A 19763-nucleotide genomic window follows, 5' to 3' on the forward strand; every position below is an offset into this window, starting at 1 on the left:
ACAGCACTTAGGTAGACTATTATGGATTAACAAACATTAAGCTAGACTGCATTCCACTTTGTGCAGGAGCAACTGGTAGGAAGGAGTTGCCTCCCCCTCACTGTGTGCTAGGAGTCCAGCAAGGTGCTAAGCCCCCATCAGAAGGGATGAGCACTCAATTTTTACCTTAGTTAAAGAGAGGTGAAAACACCCTGGTGCTTCCAGGTCCAATATAAGAAACACAAGGGTTATTCCAGGTTAATAAAGCAGAAGTACAGTGATCCCACCAGAAATAATATCACCACCTAAAATATCTCAGGAGATAAAGAGGGTATTTCACATATTCCCAAAAGCTTTCCATTGTCCTGCCCACCTGAATGTTGTTGTTTGGAAGCTGCTTAATCCACCTAACTGTAGGCTTGATATATCAAATTGCAACCTTTCATAAAACCTAGGTTAGAAATTATTATCTACTTGATTTCACCATGAAACAAAATATTGGTCATAGATCCTAACTAAGTTCTAACTGAAATAATGGGACCTTTAGCATTGGAATAAAACTTGTGGTGGCACTTCAAATGCCCCATATGGGCAAAAAAAAAAAAAAAAAAAAAAAGGAACAGATAAACACAGTTATGTTTTTCAATTGTGTTCTGTCTTTTCCAGCATTTTAATATATTCTTAGTGTTATTAATATACTGCAAATTTTTACACAAACTCACACAAACGTCGTGCATGTGGAAAATGGATTTTTCTTTTCAGTAGACCTGTAGCTTGAGCTAGTTGTTAAATGGCATTTAGACTTAATACAAATCAAACCTCCCCCCTTTTAAACGGAAGCAACTACATTAAAGCAACACTATTTGCAGCACCGACAACCTGCAAATTTTAGTTATTTTATTAATGAGAAGTAACTCTGTTACGTGCTACACTTGTTAGAGGTTTTCCACGAAACAATTACACGGTATTCCCAATGGTAGCCAGAGGTAATGAGCTGCTACCAAAGGAAGCAGGGAGGGACCGTGCCTCCTGACCCTCCCTTTCAGCGAGTCGTTTCAAAGGCACCTGCTCGTACCTGCCCTACCCTGCAACAACCCAGCAGCAGCTGCGGCGCTGAGGAACCGCAGGATCAGGAGACACCCTCGAGAAGGAAAAACCCCTTTTCCTACAGGAACAACCGTGCCGCAGCCCATCTGCCGGCGGCCTCACCCTCGAATGCCGCCTCCACTGAAGTAAAGACTGTAGGATAAATTTTCTTTTCTTGTGCTAATATAAATTAGATTTTAAAAGCTATCCGGTGGGTGTTGGTGTGTGTGTTTTTTTTTTTTTTAATTGCTATCAATACAACTTAATAAGAGTAACACAAGCTTATTTTGCCGACGCAAAACTACATCCATCGCCCGTGGTCAGGCCAGACGCGCTCTGTGCCTAACGCCCTAAAGAACTCGAGACAACCAGGAAATTCCCCTCGTCTACGTGTACGCTCCAGCTTGTCCCCGTACACACAGTCCCGTTTTATCTTTTGAGCTCAGCAGGTCCAAATTTACACAGGCAATCCCCAATATTCAAACACCGCAACCACAGCTCTAGGGCCCGCCCAGCCGCCCGCGCTGCCGGGACTTGTAGTCGGGCCGGCCGCTCGGGAACTACCGCTCCCAGGGAGCCGCGGGCGGGCGCGGTCAGGTGGCGCCCAACATGGCTGCGCCGTGCCCCGGCGCCTTGCGCGGCCGCTGAGCGCAGTCGGGGCGGCGGCGGGGCCATCATGCAGAAGATCAAGTCGCTGATGACCCGCCAGGTGAGCGGCTCTTCTCGGGGGGTGGCGGGGTACCGCTGCGGCCGTCCCGGGCTCTCCTCGGGGCCGCAGTGCCCGGGCACTCCGGAGAGCCGCCGGTGCGCGGGCATCGCCCTCTGTCCTGCCGGGGAGGGAGGGCTTGGGGCGTGCGGGCTCCTGCTGCACACGCATCCGCCTTGTTTCTCTCTCCCGAGAAATGGGAGCGTGCGCGGGTGCCAACGCGTAGCTCTTGTCACAACAGAGAAATCGTTGTTGAAGATGACAGGGCGGGCCCGTGTCAGTTTGCTTTTTTTGACATACAGTTTTGAGCGCTGGGCTGTGGTTCTGTTACATGGCTTTGTCTGGCAGCAAATGCTTTTGATCCAAAGGGAGGCGAGGCTGAGAAGGTGCCAGGGCCATACTTGGGTGGGCACATAGTGAGTGTGTGCCAGAGCACTCGGTGTGTGTCTGTCAGCTCACTGCTGTCTGCTACTTGTACCGGTTGTCTCCAGGATTATGTAGATCTAAGCCTACTTTTGGACCAATATTTCTAAGATTGAGAGTCCTTTTGAGGAACTGTATCAGCAGAACATTCCAGTTTTTCGCATCTATAAGGTACCCCTGAATAGAAGCCTCTTTATTTGCGTCACTTGCAACACAAGTGATTTTTTTAAGTTCTAGTTGCAGAACTTAAAAAAATCACTTGTGTTGCCCACATCAGATATTCTAGATAGTTATAGAAAATCCTGGAAAAGTCAGAAGCTTTTTTTCCCCCTAGAAATATGCCCTCAGAGTTGTGATCCTTATGCAGGAGGCAGGGCTTAAAAATGAACACTTGTGTGAAAGTGGAATTGCCAGAATAATGTTCTGTTCTGCTTCAATAGAGGGTTACATGATGCGTCTTCAGCTTGACTAGGAGGAGTGTAGGGAAGCCTGCCCAGTGTGGAGGTGATGTTTTCTGCAAATGATAACAACTTAGGCAATTTTCAGTCATTTGGAAGGATTAGGTTCCATTTACCATTTGATAATTGAAACATTTTATTTCTTCTGGAGGTAAGTTGCTAGAACTGCATATTTTTGAGAGGACTTGGGGAAGATTTTGTGTGAAATATGAGAGACTGCAGCACTTGTTTTGCTTGTTTCTTACTTTGAATTTCTGATGCATAGAGGTGAGTCATCTTTGATGGTGGCAGCTGCAGAGGGAGGATGTTTTGAAGTGATGTGTGACAAAATCTGGAATCAAAACCAAAATGGAGAGGTTTTGCATCCTGGGAGGATGAAACAGTTGTGAAATGTAGTAGTTAGCACTGGAATTATGTACATCACTTTATCAGTTTCCAAGAAGAAATACAGACTTTCTCACCATAAACTAATATAGTACTTGCACAGGTCCTTTTAGAAATATAGGTAGCCAGGACCAGAAAAGGGCTTGGAAAAAATACTGTTAGCATTGATCACAAGAAAAGGAAGAAAGTTGGCTTGAAACTTTTGACTCACAGGAACATACTGAAGTCTCAAGGGAAGCTGGAGTAAGAGCCATATCTGAAACCTGAACTTGTAGATTCATTTTTGCCTAGGGAGCTGGTAGAAAATATACTAAGCAGCCTGTTTTGTGATATAGCTGTTTGAAATGGTGAGATGCTGTTTCAGGTTGTGAGGAGAAGTTGTGGATGCCCCATCCCTGGAAGTGTTCAAGGCCTTGGAACTATATGATCTTTAAATTCCTTCTCAGCCAAACCTTTCTATGAAAATTGTGAATAGGTTTGATATTCAACAAAGATACATGCTATTTATGTGGCTATATGTGTTTTAAGGAGTAATAATTATATAAAGCAGCTAGTGTGGATTCTGCAACGGTTTCAGTTCAGTTACACGTAGGGAAAGCCAGTCCTAGTAGTGGAATATGGAAAGTAGAAAAATATGCCATCAAGCAGAAATAATCTTGCAATAGAGTAGCTGGCACCTAACTTGAATTCAGTTATTTGATTCCATTAAATCATTAAGTTAGTGGAACAAAGTATGCTATGGTTTTTGGACACATGCTCATTCTAAAATTTAAGATACCATCTGGACATTGACAGGAGGATGTGAGTGAGTTTAATAAAGAAAATGTTAGTGAACTGTACTGAAAAGGTACATATTGCAGCATAAAACTGGAAATGCTTAGATGTTTGTGGAGCATAATTTATATACCAATGGTCTTGCTTAAAGTTTCTAGAATGAGGTCTTAGCCTTCCAGCTACATGTCAGAGTATTTATTAAGGGACCTGTGGATACCTATTCAACATCAGGTAAGACCTGATTGCAAGATACATAAAGGAACCAAACTTAACTGATTATTAAAATTCTTTTAAAGGGTCTAAGAAGTCCTCAGGAGAGTGTTAATGACCTCAGTCCTATTGAAAACTTACGGATTCCTACTAAGGTATGATACAACATCCCTCCCCCTCCCCTCCCACTGCCTTTGTTTTTAGTTTTTCATTTTATAGATAAATGACATTTAGTTGTGTCTTCTTTTCTTCCTTAACACCAGGTTTACTGTTGGGTTTTTTTTTTCAGTTTTATTTCCTGCTGAAGGTCTTTTAGAGTGTTTTAATGAAAGAATTAAGAGCTGTGAGACAAATCAGTTCACCAACTGCAAATGAATTTGCATGAAAATTTTTTCTTGAAAGTTTTTAGTTGTCACTGGATGCTGATCTTAATATTATTTAGGTTTCTTGCTGGAGTCGATTAAAAAAAAAAAAGAAGAAAAAAGAAAAATGCCTTATTGAGGTTTACTTTGGAAAGTAGATGCTGTATGGATGGCCTGTATAGTTCCAGTCTTAAAATTTAGTTTCTTCATGGTTTTGGTGCTGTAAATATATTTTATAATTTCATAGTTTAATCTTCAGCATATAACCATGCTGAATAATAATCTTCATGAATGCTGAATAATATTCTTCAGCACATTATTAACTTCATGTTCTACTTTAAAAGTTAGCTCTTTATAATAGCAATAGTTTTTGGTATTTTTTTGGGTCTCACTATTTAAATGAAGCCAGCTCACTGTCATTTCACAAGTCATGTTTAGTAATCTGTGTGTGAGGGTACAATTGTCACAATAATTGGCTGTTCCTTATTCCCTGTTGATCTGAGGGGAGGATTCACAAGACTTCTGTGGTTGTTGTTTATTAGTTTCTATGAATTTGGTCTTTAACCAATAAGAAACTTAAATTACTGACTTGAATTTAGATGTCCTATTTTACAATAGTTAAAAAAATCAAACTGAAAGACCCCTTGTGTTTCTTTGTCTAAGTACTCTGTAGTATGTAGCTTGTGCTGAGGCAGACTGGAAAATTAGCATTGCTGTATATTTCAAAAATCAGGTAAGAGTCTCTGAATTGGTACGTTATTCTTTGTGAAACAGTGGCCAATATATTGATATCAAAGAGCAAAAGTATTCAGTTGCAGTAATGTTGAAAAACCTGTCACATCTCCATCGCTTAAATTTCACAACTGCAGATTCCTGCCACTCCCTGAGCAACCAGTTTTTTGCCAAGTTGGCTCTCCAAGTTAAAGTAGATGTAAGGTATCTTGGCTAGATTTCCATTCTGTAATGGATTGATGTTATATGTCTGATAAGTCTACACTGTGTAGCAATAACTGTTTTTATTTAACTCTTGAATCATTGAAGTCTCAAGCTGTTTTGATGACAGAATGGTTATGATGCTGCACTTTAATCGTCACACTTCCACATTCAAATTGGTATCTCCAGACTGATTTAGGGCAAATGATACTGAAAACTTCAAAAGCTGCATTAAAGCTATACAGAAGAATACAGAATGAAAGGCTGCAAGGTCAGCATTAATTAGGGCCAGTATGAGTTACTGGTAAAAGGACAAGCCATTGGTTAGACAACTCTAGGTACAAACCCATGTTTTTTGAGATGAGGAACTATCACACTAGTTTGGACATCAAATGGGAAATATGGAGGACAGGAAGAAGAATCTGCTGACATTCCATCCCCTGAGAGCAAAGCCAGCAAAATGTTTTGGGTCTTGATATCTGAAAGTTGTTGATTTGCTGGCTGTTGGCTGACTGTGGCCAGCATGATGAAGTGATGACTGTACTCCTCAATTTTTTATTTTCAGGCAATGAAATTGTTAGGCAGTTGGACATTTTAGTGAGTGCTTGAGTGTATTCACTCACATTAACTGGTACTCCAATAAGTCCTTCAACTATTTTGAAAAAGTTCGATTTCTTATCACATGAAGGCAAATCACCAGCAAACTTGCTTAACGTGTTAATACAGACTCATGCAGCCAGTTCACTTGCATGGGGAAGTATCTCAGTAGGAAGTAAGTGTATAATAGTTTGAGTCTGATAAAGTCTCATAAAGTAGAGAAGCCAAATCTGAACTGCAAGGCTGGATATAACAGGTTGGCCAGAGAAGTTGTGGATGCCCGATCCCTTGCAGTGTTCAAGGCCAGCTTGGATGGAACTCTGAGCAACCTGGTCTAGTGAAAGGTGTCCATGACAAGAGAGAGGTGGAGCTAGATGATCTTCAAAATCCCTTCCATCATTCTCTGATGATTCTATGATGTCTAGAAGAGAAAAGTCATCTGTAGAAGGACATAATATCTATTTTGACTGAGATACCTTACTTCATTGGCATACCCTGATTACCCAGGGAAACAAATTCTTTTTGAACCATTCTGTTACTGTCCTTTCCCAAGCTGATAACAGTTGTGTTAGCAGATTCTGTCACAAAAGGCTGAGGCAGGTATTTTGCATGCTTGAATTCAAGTGTGTTGGATTAATGGTGAATTGACTTTGAATTAGGTTATGTTTATTTTGATGATAATCAGCTCATATGCAATATACAAATATTATTTGACTTTGTAGCTTATCATGGTAAATAACACTGATCTTTTATAAAAATGTTTTTCCTGTAGATATAGGAACATGGGTTTCTATTTCCCAAGCCATAGCTGAGTGCTTTTCATGAGTGCATTAAGTAGCAATATGGCTAACATGTGTTCTGTGGATAGAACATATCCAACTTTGTTGTTCTCTCCATTAAAGAGAGTTGTTTTTGAAGTATAATATTTTTTTTGGTAGAGTGGGAGCTTTTTAGTAGGTACTCTCTACGCATATTGAACAAGGGAAGATCAAAAGGAAGTTCTGAGCATTTTCTACGAAAGATAGGGAATACCACAAACTCCTCTGTGGTACTTCCTTCCCTAGCTGGGGAAGGGGGAGGGAGGAGCAGGGAGGAAAAGAAAAGTAAGTTTATTATTATAGTTATACATTGTATTTAATGATATTATAGACATTAATTGTTATATAAAACATAGAGAAATATTAGATTGTTATGTTTATATGGTTATATATGTATATTGTTATATTGAATATATACTGTTATAGTATAATATAATAGATATTCGTTAGATTAGATTATAGATAAAGGTTCTTCACCCAAGGGTGGTTGAGCACTGGAACAGCTCTCCAGAGAAGTGGTCACAGTACTAAGCCTGACAGAGTTCAAGAAGCATTTGGACGATGCTCTCAGGCACATGATGTGAGTTTTGGGGATGGTCCTGCTCAGGCCCAGGAGCTGGATTTGATGCTCCTTGTGGGTCCATTCAAACTCAGTGCATTTTGTGATTATAAGACTTATATTCTCTATAAATATATTCTCTAAATATATCTTTGTATATAGATAGAAGTCAAAGATTGTGTTTGCATGTGTATATACAGATATATATATAGATGCTTTAATACTTTTATTTCACAGTGGTGCAGTGTTGCAGTATAGCTGCTGATTGAATCTGTTGAGCATGGGCCTCAACCTGGTATTTAGGATTGGATTTTAGCAAAGGTGTTATCCATGTTCAGAATGGAGGGACATAAATCAGCAGAATATTCATTGGTGTGTTTTTGGTTCATGACGGAAAGGGGGGCTGTGTCCAAATCAGTATAGTGCAAACTTGGCTCCTGGTAATCTCCAGATAAAAGTGCATGGGCTGTTGCTGAACTGCATCTTTTAACTAGATTAGAAACTGTTTAGAATTTTTTTTCTCTGAGTAGTATCAGTTAACTTTTTTCAATGTCTTCACTTCCCAGTCTTTTAGGTGACAGTGATTGGAGTGCAGAAAGTGTTTGCTTCTACTCCTTACAAGTAATGCTTCATTCAACAGAGCAATATTGGTTTTGCTGCTACAGGCAACATAGCATACAAGGAGAGTGGGAGTGTGATGCACTGGGAAGTAGCTGGGTAGACATCTAAAACTTGCTGAACTGCATTTCAGATGAGTGTGCAATGAGATGACTCTTCTGAAATACATTTCAAGGAATTGCCACAGGCTTCTAGACTGTAAACTCCTATTTCCATAGAACAGAAAGACAAAATTATCTGAGATGTGTGTGGATGCAAGCACTGTGTTTTATTTAGGAGTGGCTTCGTTGAGCACACAAAGCTGTCAGACTTCTGTTTCCTTCTTTCTTTTCCTTCCCAGCTGCTGTCTTTCATGGATCTATTTAGGTGACATAATGAGAGAGGCCTGCTGCTGAAGGTTGCACTAGTGATAACCTGACAGGATAAATTGTTTTTCTATGAAAATATGATCCCAAAGTACTGGGGGAAAAAAGGTCCAACTGGCACCACGAGTGACATGAGTTTTAGGTAGGAGGTGAGGCCTCTTGCTGAATAGAACTGTGGGAAAATGAGTAGCCTGTGAAACAGTATCTTACCAGGCTGTGTTGGCCCATTCTTGATTGGAGAGTTCCTACTGCTGAATGCATATGTTAACCTGGACAGGTAGATTGAAGTGAAGGTTGTGGGGTCCACCTTGCCAATATGCTGCTCTTCCTGACCTCCTGTGTATCTAATTAATTCTCTTTAGCAATGGCAAAGTTCTCTGCAAGGGTATTATCATGAGATCCCTCCTGTCACAATTTTTAACAGGTTTTTCTCTTCAGAATAAGCACTTGGAATTGCTGAATTAACATAAAATGTAAAATGTTAAATGTGTTTTAATGCTGACATTTTTTCTTTTTAAGGAAGATACTTATATGGCAATAGCTAGACAAGTTTTGGGGTGGAAAAATACCTTGAGGGATTTAATAGAGCTTCTCTCTTTCCTTCTACTGTACCAAGTCCACAGAGTTCAACTGGCCCTTTGCCAAGACCCCTGAAACTGTGGGCTTATTTCTACATTGTAAAATTGGTTTTGTGTATCTGATTGAAAGGATGAGGAAATTAGAATATCAGCAAATAAAATTTAGCTAGGGCTAGTTGCCTTCTTTAGTGGTGAGTGAATAAATTTGCCTTCACTATGTTGATTATTTCAAACTACTGGAGCGTGATGTGCTGAAAGCTGCAAGTTATCGTGGCAGAAATTCTGGCGTCAGATCATGTAATTTATGGGGGAGCTAAAGTTAATCCTGGAGAGTTATAACTAGACTGCTTTTCTAGAAGAAATTTAACAAGGTAAAGAAAAACCTTGTCATTTAATAAATATTTTCCTGAGTAGTGTTTTGGCAAGAAAGACTCAGATGAGTGATCTTTCTGAGACAGAATAAAATGGTTTCTTAGCAATTTTCCTAGGCACTCCAACATCAAATCCAGAATATGTGTCCATAATGGCTTTCTTAATGTATCTTTAGCAGATGTAAATCACCACTGACCTCTGCTATTGAGATATTTTTTCACCAACATGGCAAGGTATCAGTAGTCCAGAAGTTTAAATGATCCTAAGCATGTCTTCTTTGGTTAGTTTTTCATCTTTTTTTCTTTTAGGAAACAGCCATGCAGAAACTTGTAGGCAAATATTGGATGATAAATTCAGTTATTCCAATTTCAGTGGTTCAGTCGACCCTGTTGCTTGTCTTGGATAATTTTTAATTTTAGTTTCATATAGCTAAAACTCAGTGTACTGTAAGATGTGAAACTGATTTACAGTGGGGTGTACATTATAAAGCTTTAATTACAGCTGTATAACGATATAAGTGTATTATTCCCTTGTTTCTCTCGGTCTGTCGGTGCAGTCTATGTCTTTTCTCTGGCTGGGCGTGGGTTGCTGCGTTCACCTGCGCTGCTGCGCTGCTGGCAGTGACTGCATCAGGTGTTTCAGAGGGAGATCGGAGACGCCTGGGCGGGAGAAGGCGGCTGCTCGAGGGCTTCTCTCCGGTTCCCCGCTGTCTCCGCGATGGTTTTTCTCCCGTTCCCTGCTGCCCCATCCCGGCTCGGAGCCTCCCGGCTGCGGCCTGGCCCGCGGCCCAGCGGGGGCGCCCGAGCACCGCCGGCGGCCGCGCCTGGGGCCTCCCTGCGGCCTCGCGTGTGGCAGCTCGGGGACGTCAGATGTGCTTGAAACCCGTTTTTCTCTGTATCGGAGTCGTTGCTTTTTATTTCCCCACCGCTTCACCTTTTTCTTCTTTTCCTTTTTTCCCCCCTCTTTTTTTTTTTTTTTTTTTTTAATCTTGTGAGAAGTATTTCAGAGGGGCAGCGGTTCCTCTGATGCTCTTCCAAACCGCCCGCTTGTGAGCCCTCGGCTGCCTCTTACTGCGGAGAATCAGCGCCTTGCTGTGTCTTGGAAGGGTCACTTTGCCTCGGAACATCTGCACATTGACCTTTTCTCAGCTGACCTGCAAAATAACCAAATGAGTGGCTGTTCAGTCATTTAATCTAAAATTGGATACCCCACTGGTGAAATAAACCTTTGAGCTCTTTGTGATGAAAATACCAGCAACCTGCCCCACTGGACTAGCTCAGCACTGCTGGGTGGCTCAGGGTCATTATGGGACTCTTCAGTCTGCTGGATTGCTTCACCAGAATTTAATTTCATTGTCAAGCAATTTGATCCATTTTATCTTTACTTTTGATGGAAGAATAATCTAACACTTCTCCCTTTTGAGTCTCTGATAAAGGCTTTTTCATTCTTTTTGAATGAATGACATCCAGGAGAGGGCCAGTGTTAGTTGCAATGTCCAGTGCAGCAGGAAGGGGAGGGTCAGGCTGAGTCCTTGCTTTGCTTCAGCCACCGGGAGCATCTGGGTTGTTGGGGAGACCTTCCAGAGGAGATTGTGACAGCAAAGAGGGGGAAGCTTATCTCCAGAATATTAGCTTTCAGAAGGCTGACAGCACATCTCTGCTTAGACCACTGTGCTAAAATCTGAGAGCTGTTAATCTTGTGCAGAGAAGGCAGATCTGTTCTGGTTTTACCTGAAGAAATCAAGTGTTTAATGGCATGTCTTTTATTTCAGTGGATGTGTGGGCTGAACTGAAAAGTTATGCATTTGTAATGACACTGTCTACCTGTCATTTACAAGGAGTGCTCTTCTGTTTAAAAAAAAAAAAAATCAAGTTTTATTTGTTTTGGTTTTGTGCAATTTTTTTTTCCTTCTGGAGAAATAGTCTGCCAGTTTATTTTTAGTTTATTATGAAAATTTTTAAAGGTGAGGAGGAAAAAACTGAACTCAACATGCACTTGGTGCCGTAAATCAATGAAGAAGTGTTGAAGTGGGCTGCAACATTGAAGTCTTACCCTATGCTTTTTGAAAAGTTTTAAATGTCTTGCTCTCCCTAATGGGAAATGCAAGCCACTGTTTACTGTACTTTCTGTATTTTGCCATTGCTTCTTGTGCTAATGTTGGAAGTGGCTTTTGGAAGATGTAAGTTTTGTTAAAAGGTTGTTCTTCCTGGGATGTGTTATTACATAATGGAAATTATTATTTGTTTTGTGCAGGAGGAGCTCAGAGAACTACATGAAGAACCACCTGATCCTCAGGCACAACAGGAAATAATTAACAGCATTGAAGAAGTTTATTTTTCCAGTGACTCCTTTGATATTGTGAAGTATGAGTTAGAGGTAAGCTTTGATCTGGAAGGAAAAAATGGTAACATAACAAAAAATGAAGACCAAAAGTATGCTTGTTTCAATAAGCTATTTTCTGTTTCTTAGATCTTTATGAATACAATACTGTACTCCCCTAGGTTATCTTGCAGTTGTGTGCAGCTTCTAGCATAGAGTACTAGTGCATATATATAGTATATAGTGTCTTCTTTTAAGGTAGTAGAATATGCTAACAGGCGTTTTGTAATTTAAACTGATGTGAAAAAGTCAAGATAGCTGAGGAAACAAATCTGTTCTATATTTTGTGTATTTTTTTAGCAAACTGACAGGGACAATAATTTCTGTGATTGGGTTGTTGTGTGTATACATATATGATGTAAAATAAAGTAACTTTGAGGTAATTATAATACTGCATGAGGCAAATATGATCATATGTTGTATATTTTAACACTGATTGATTTCAGTATCCATCATTTGAATAAATGGATTAATCCTGCAAATTAGATTACAGAAGCCACAAGAATGTTTCTTTAATGAAACTGAATGCCTAGCTAATGCTGTGTGTGAGTTAACAACCTTTAATTTCTTACTGATTTTAATTTGTTATTTAAATACAGAGGCTTCCTCCAGTACTTAGTCTTCAAGAACTGGAAGAGTACAGAGACAAGCTAAAACAACAGCAAGCTGCTGTAAGTAAAAGTTTTTTCCTCTATACCCTTGCACAATTTGCTGTCTTGTCTATAAGTGTAGCAAGAAGTGTAACTGAAAAAAATTTGATTTCTTAACACATTAGATACTAAGTATTTTTTTAACATCATGCTGTGTGCCTTTATAGTGGAAAATCATCACTAAATCATACAATTGTATGAAATCATGGAAGTAAATCTTAGTGTTAAGTATTGTAACAAAGAGCAAACGTGCTAACTATTTCTTTAGAAACTTGGCTATTTGAATATTTATCTTGTAATGTTCAACACAGTGCTGAATAGTGGAGTAATATCTCTTTGAGGGATTTCTGGCAATGTAAGACATAAAATGTTTTAAAAACTCTCCTTGAAGGTGCTATTTTCTCTTACTTTTCATTTGCCAATATGTTAATTGTTCACAAGGGTTTTTAGTGAATACTGATACAGAGTTATTATGAAATGTAATGAGTAGTAACTACGAGGAATGAAGAGAAATCAGAATTGCAGTGTTTGAAAGGTGCTTGTTATGTTGCAGACACTTAAATTTTCTATTATTGTATTAATTGTTGTTCCATTAATCTTTTGAGATGAATAACATGGTACAGGAAACGAATCTGTTAACTGTGGCATTTGGAGAGTATCTGCAAGTAAAATAGAAGTAATAATCGTAATTCATGTCTTCAAATGAATGAAATGTACAGGAGAATCTTGCATTGTTAACGATACATAAACTGAGTGCCTTCTGCCTTAAACTGCTTTCCCCATAATATACCTATGAAGTTTTTTTTAAAGATTAGTGAGAAGTTGAGGAAATGAATATTCCGTGTTTCTCACCAAGATTTATAGGGAAAGAAGCTGGAAGTGAGTGAGAGGTTGTAGCTTTTTTTGTGTGTTTGTGTGGTGGTGTTTTTTTTTTTTTTTAATTTTAAGAGGACATCTGGTGGTGACCTTATTTTGCAAGGAAGTGCTCTCAAGACTGAGACAACTTCAGTGAGATATGCTGCATAATCCTGATATGTGTTATCAATGTCTTGGCCATTATTTGCTTGCAGGATGGGAACTGGCTCTAAGTGAGGGAGTAGTTTCAGGGCATGGCTGCTGCTATGAAACATTTGAACTGAAAAGTGCATGCAGCTAATGAATAACAGGGAAGAGAACTGAGCAGAAGGCTTCCAGTAAATATGGCCAGATGTGTTTTTCTTTTAGAATACAAACAGGTAAAAACTGTCAAAGCCAAAACTTTTGACAAGAAACATGTGCCCTGTTCTTCCCTCACCAACTTTCCCCAGTCAGGATTGGTCCTTGCTTGTTTCTTCCTTAATTTATTCAAAATGCGTTTCTGGTATAGGAAGGAATTATTTCCTCCTTGAATGTGTGCCAAAGTGCTAAAATTTCTTATATGCTGTATTTCATGTCCTTATGTCATATTTTCAGGTAGAGTGTGAGAGACTGTGGCATATTTGCTTCTTGTGCCTTGACTGCTATCCATTTATCTTGTGATAGGTCATGTAGAGAACTGTCTGCCTTAAAGGAAGTTATTGTCTTTCATGGAAAATAAAACTGCAGAATGTTGTATGTTGTTAGTTCAGTCCTGAAAATATTTTAATGGTGAATAGATTATTAGATAGAGGATTCAAGAGGCCTGTTGACATATTACACAATGTCTCTGCTTTTGCAAAAAACAAAATATTGCCTTTTTCACTTCAGTGTCTGTCCCTACAGCTGGAAGAGGAATTCACAATAATAGTTTGGAGATAATACCAACTTCTAAATTTCTCTAATGCAAAGCACTTATATGAGTGTGAATTAAAGGTACTAGAGCTTCGATCTTCACTGACTTACTTCTTTTGCACAGCTGACCTTGGTCATCCTGTTGTTTTCAGGGTCACTATTGACTTATTTTCTGTAGTTTTCTCAGTAGTTTTCCATTCCACTGGAAAGATCCCAACTTGCTCAAATATTTTTTAATGTATGTGTCATAACAACTTTAATTTGTAATTGTCTTGTTACAGACAATTTGGATTGGAAAGGTTTTTTAGTTGTATGTCTGCTAGACTTAATTTTAATTTTAATTAGTAGTCTAATATCCTTAGCTATGTTGTTTTTTCTTCAGGAGATGAAATATTTTTTACTGATGTGATTAAGAAAGAGAAATTTTTTTTTCTCTTCAGTAAATGTTGTTGGCATGCATTGATAACCATGGTCACATTCAATGCTAGCAGCTGCAGTTCAGGATTCCAAGACTTAACACAGCACAATTGTATGGAAGATGCCAAAAAGGGTGTGACAGTTGGGAAATAAACAAAGTAACTGGGGATAGTGTGGCTCATCTGAAAAAGTATATGAGAGCTTGGAACCTCAGAAAGAAAAGTAGTATCACTAAGTACTGGGAAAGAAGAAAAAGTACCTGTGGCAGATGTTTGCCAGTGTTGAGGTCGTTATTATTAAAGGGTAACTGAGGACTTGCAAAACAAAAAGAGTGTAAAAACTGAAAAGAAATGTATCTTCTATTCACATGTACTGCTTGAACATTGCTTAACAATACTAGAGCATTGAATAACTAGCAGGTCTATCCATGTTCTAAAGCTTTTTACAGCTACAGGACTAGTATGAAGAATATGTTGAAAAAAAAGGTGGAAATTTCACAGTGCATAGACTGTGGAGTGAACAAAATTTCTTAAGAGCTTGGGGTCATGTAGGCTTGTTAATAGCCTGTCCTGACCCCACCTCGCTCTGGAGTAGTTCTTCTGCTGTCCTGCAGAGGAAAGATGTATTGCTTATGGAACAGCTAAAAGGTTAAGAACAATTGAACAGTTTTAAAATTGCTCTGTGGTTCTGGCCTGCTTTTGGTATGGAAGGAGGAAAGCATAGCTGGGTATATGCCCCTTGTCCACATTGCTCCGTGATGACATTGGAATACTTCAAAGACCATTTATGTGCAAGTGCTCTTCCAGAGGATGGGAATTGAGCTGATGGAGCCAATATAAGATTGTTACAGGAATGCTGAGTGAAGAGCTCAAATTTGTGCTATGTTTAGGCAAACAAAGCAGTCAAGTTTACAAAAACCTCTTTGTTTCTCTTTGTCAGTAATGCATTGTGGGATGGCTGTCATAGCCAGTTATATTTTATTTCCATTTCTGGGAGTATTGCTCCCCCAAAACAATATAGAGCAATACCGATAATATCTTTGTCATGTATGAAACCATTTCTTAAATATTTTTAGTCCCTGATGAAAAACAAAACTAAATACACTATTCTCAAGCTGGCATTTATAAGACTGTTACTGCTGGATTTCTTTTGAAGTGTTTGTGGACAAGAGATTGATCAAGGTAGCAATGCCGTTTTTAAATTCAATGCAGACAGCAGCTCTCAGGAGTGTTGTACTTAGAATTATACTCAGAGCAATGGAGAAAATTTTAAAATATACATATTCTGTGATCTAAAGGAAGGGTATATGTAGAGGTTGAATATTAATTTTAACATAGTTTTACTTTAGTGCAGTGTCAGTCTCAAAGGTAGGTGTCCTTATGTTAAATGTGTTTTGGTTTCACTCTAGATGGCAATGAAGTATCAGGCAGCCTCTCCTCACTTCTCCACAAGTGGGGTAGGGGGGAAAATGAGAGGATAAAAGTGAAAGAGCTCATTGGTTGAGATAAAGGTAGATAATGCAGAAGAAATTGCTAAAAATAGGTAATTCTTAGCTAATTTTTTAGCTAAGAAATACCTAAAAAATAGGTAACCTAATAAAAGGTTTTGCTTCACAAAAGCAAGTGAAGCAAAACAGGGAATTAATTCACTGCTTTTCATGGGCAGGCAGCTGTTCAGCCTTCTCCAGGAGAGCAGAGCTCTGTTATGTGTGGCATTTATTTGTGAAGACAAATGCCATCACTCTGAGCATCCTTCGCTTCCCTCTTCTCCCCTAACTGTATCTGCTGATCATGACACTGTACATTTAGGATATTCCATGGGTCAGTTGGGGTCAGCTGTCTCAGCCATGTCCCCTCTCAAAGGTTTGTGCACCCCCAGCCCACTTGCTGGTTTGAGGAGTAGAAAAGGCCTTGATTCTCTGCAGGCACTGCTCAGCTGAAACACCTCTGTGTTATCAAAACTGGTTTCAGCCCAAGTACTTTGGAGAAAATTGAATACCCCAGCGCAAGCCAGTACACCATACTATATCGTTGACTTAAATTTGTACTCTAGCAATAGCATGAGCAAAATGTAAACACTTGCAGTGCCCCAAATTATTTCTGTTTGTTTTTCTAGCATGTTCCTTAACAAGCAGAGAGTTAAGTGAGTAGTCTAAAAATGCCCACCAATTGCTAGATAGACTTGTGAACATTTCTCTTATCTTGGTTCTAAGGAAAACTGATGATAATTTAAGCAGTTTTTTATGTGTTGTTGTGGAATATTTATTAATAAATTTGAAAAATACAGAATTTAATGGTAGAGAATCATAAGCTTATAGAACTTTAATATGGGCATGGCCTACTTAATTGAGATTGCTTTGTATCATGTGGAGTGTTCTTCTTTTTAAGGTATCTAAGAAAGTTGCAGATTTAATCCTTGAAAAACAGCCTGCATATGTTGAGGTAAGACAACTAACACTTTTCAAGAATAAACTGCTCAATTTTGTGCTGTTATAATGCTGCAGTTGTGTCGTTATGGTGATTTGTAGTAGGGGTGCTAGTGCCTTGTTGAAACCAGCTATTTTTGTATGCTAAAACTCTGTCTCTGTAGTGAAAATCAACGGTGTATTGAGTTGAAAGTCCTTAAGATGATAAAGGTTTTGTAATAAGGTCATTTTACAAGGCCTTCTGAGGAATTCAGAATTCAGGAATTCACAGGCTTGGCTAATGGACTTGGAGCAGGAGCTGCTTTGTTGCCCCTGTTTAGAAGTGGTGTCACATCTTTTTCCACAAGAGAAAGCAGTCGTGATCTTTCTTAAGATCCCTTATCTACCACTAATCGCAGGCAGTTGTGAGAATCACAGTCACAGAATATGTCCTGTTGGAAGGGACCCACTAGGATCATCAAGTTCAACATGTGCCTGGGAGTAATGTCCAAACAATTCTGCAAAGTGAAAATGGTGATTGTTATTAAGGCCTGAGAATGATCCTGTGATGAATACTTCTGTTTGTGTACAGCACCTTACATCACCATTGTTGTACTGGTGATTATGGCAATTCTTTGGGCAAGAAGCTGGAGAGAGTGTGGAAGAACAAAGATGGCTTCCTGGCTATTAACCTGTGGTCATGTCATGGAGCTGCTTTCATTTTCTTCTTATCCAGAGGACACAACATCCTTTTTGTTCTCTTGTTCTTATGGGCAGTGCATCCACCCTTAGTGAAGTTGCCATCTGTGTTCTGGCATCATTGCCTGGGGAAAGGAGTGCTGCTGTTTTAAGAACAATGGCGGGGGGGGGGGGGAGAAGTGACCATTGCTTGTGTCATCTCCTGCAATAGCAGGTGGAAGAAAAAGGCTGTAACAGTAAAGTTGTTTCAGTTTTAGTTAAAGGGGTGATGAGGTGGGAGGCAATTGCAGAACAAGGCTGGTAAGTGCTACTGTACAGTAAGTGCTACTGGTTGAGTCTTCACAAGATAGTGTAGAAGGGAGACAAAGGGTAATTCTATGGTATAAAAATATTTTAGTACTATTTCACTGTTATATGGGTTTGAAATTGATAGTTTTGAGTGAGTGCTGCTTTTCCTGAATCCAGCAGCTTCACTTTGAAAACCTCTCACTGCATAATGGAATTGCAGCAAATGTTCTTGCATTTTGCTGTGTAATGCTAATGTTCCTTTTGCAGACATCTTAGTTAGGTGAACCTGTTTCATGCCTAGAAGTGCTTTTAGATATTCCAAAAGGACATTTAAAAATCTATTGTGCCAGTAAAAACCTTTAAAATCTTATCTTAACTGCTTTTGTGCCTGATTAAGTCAATAATCCTTCAGTGTTACTTAGGGGCACAGGCCTGCACAGAGTTATTCTTGTCACTAAACTTACTGGAGATTTCTGGTGGACATTATAGGTCTCACTTTCCCACTGATTTGTGACATAAACCTCCTGCTGTACTGTGTGCTGTGTGAACTTGTAATGGCAGCTCCAGTTCAGTGTTTAACTACAGTAATAAATCATTATAAGACCCGAAAATGCAGTTTAACACATCACCTGGACACATTTTTGCTGTGCAAGTGTAGTTTAGGGATATCATGGTTTGAAGCCCATGCCTAGTGTGAAGTACTGGTCTGACAGGCACTCCTGTGGCCCCAAGAGGCATGGCACAGACGCAGGGCAAGGGATTTACAGTTTTCTGTTCTTGGAAGAAAGACATGCTTTAGGAGCAACCAGTGGGTGAAAGACTGTTTCTGAGAAGAGAAAAATTTTATTCAGCCCTAAATGGTGGGTAGAAGACTCCCTCTTTGGAAATATTTAGGCTGCCCTCTCTCCCCATTCCTCTCCATCCAGTTGTATTCAAAGGAGAGATTTTACAGAGTCCTTGCAAGAAGCAGGATTGGAGTGGAGTAGCTCCTTATTGTGTGTGTTTCCTCATGAACAAGGAAACAATGGCTTTTTGAATAGCTCTGGTATTTGCAAAGTATGTTTTTACAGAGAAGTAGGTATTGAGGAAAGTAATCTTCGAGTTTGGTTTCTTTCTTGCATATCAGCAACTAGGCTGTCATTTATAAGAAAGCAACACTGGTAACATAAAGGAACAGGTTGTGGTGGAAGATGCAGCTTAGTGATTTGGAGACTGACCAGGAGCTGATCTAAAACTGAACTGAACTTTGAACTCATTTTTACTTGTCATATTATTAGAGTTAGATGAGTTTTCAAAGGGAAAATCTCCCTTCTCATGGAAGGCACTTGATACATTTTGAAATGATGAGCAGAATTAAAAAATAAAATAAACCTCCCCCACCAAAGAAAAACCAACCCCCAAAAAACCAAAAATCCCCCGTGAACAAACAAACAAACAAAACTCTTTTTCTGTAGCCTGAGGAGAGAATGCACTTTTCTGCAGAGCTGTTCTAACAAAATAAATCCTAATAGTTATATTAAAACTATTTTTGAAAAAATTATATTTTTCAAGGAGTTGAGATTATGCTAGGCACTTCACTAAGTCAAAATCAAGCTAAATTCAGGTCACCTCTACTGAAGAGTTTTCAGCTGAAAGTCAACAGGATACAATTAACATTCATTATGATGTGACATCTATTAAATTGGTAGAACACAAGTGCTTCTAAACAAGAAAATGCTGTGTGAAACAGCATTTTCTGTTTTTTGTTTTGCTCCTCTGTGGCATATTAATGCAAATTAAGCCCTGTGCTTCTGTTCTTGAAGCTTGGATCATTCTGTTGTAATGCATTGATGGTATAGAAATTCTTAGGCTAAATGTGCAATATATGAATGTACAGGGTCCCACTGCAATGAAAACAGATTTCAGCTATCTTATCTTCAAAAGAGAATTGTCTTTCAAAGTATAGTTTATAATAA

The 19763-nt window shown here is 39.2% G+C and overlaps 1 protein-coding gene across 1 annotated transcript in view; it reads left to right on the plus strand.

The window, feature by feature from the left end:
• The first annotated feature begins 1617 nt into the window (after nt 1–1617).
• VPS50 (VPS50 subunit of EARP/GARPII complex) overlaps nt 1618–19763 on the plus strand; it is a 76318-nt gene continuing 58172 nt past the window's right edge. The window contains exons 1-5 of the mRNA XM_009085956.4: nt 1618–1774; nt 4107–4175; nt 11476–11598; nt 12201–12272; nt 16805–16858. Of these exons, the coding sequence (XP_009084204.2) occupies nt 1742–1774; nt 4107–4175; nt 11476–11598; nt 12201–12272; nt 16805–16858 (351 nt within the window). The 5' untranslated portion in view covers nt 1618–1741. The remainder of the gene's footprint in view (nt 1775–4106; nt 4176–11475; nt 11599–12200; nt 12273–16804; nt 16859–19763) is intronic.

This window comes from Serinus canaria, chromosome 2 (assembly GCF_022539315.1).
Source record: "Serinus canaria isolate serCan28SL12 chromosome 2, serCan2020, whole genome shotgun sequence".
NCBI classification, from domain to species: Eukaryota; Metazoa; Chordata; class Aves; order Passeriformes; family Fringillidae; genus Serinus; species Serinus canaria.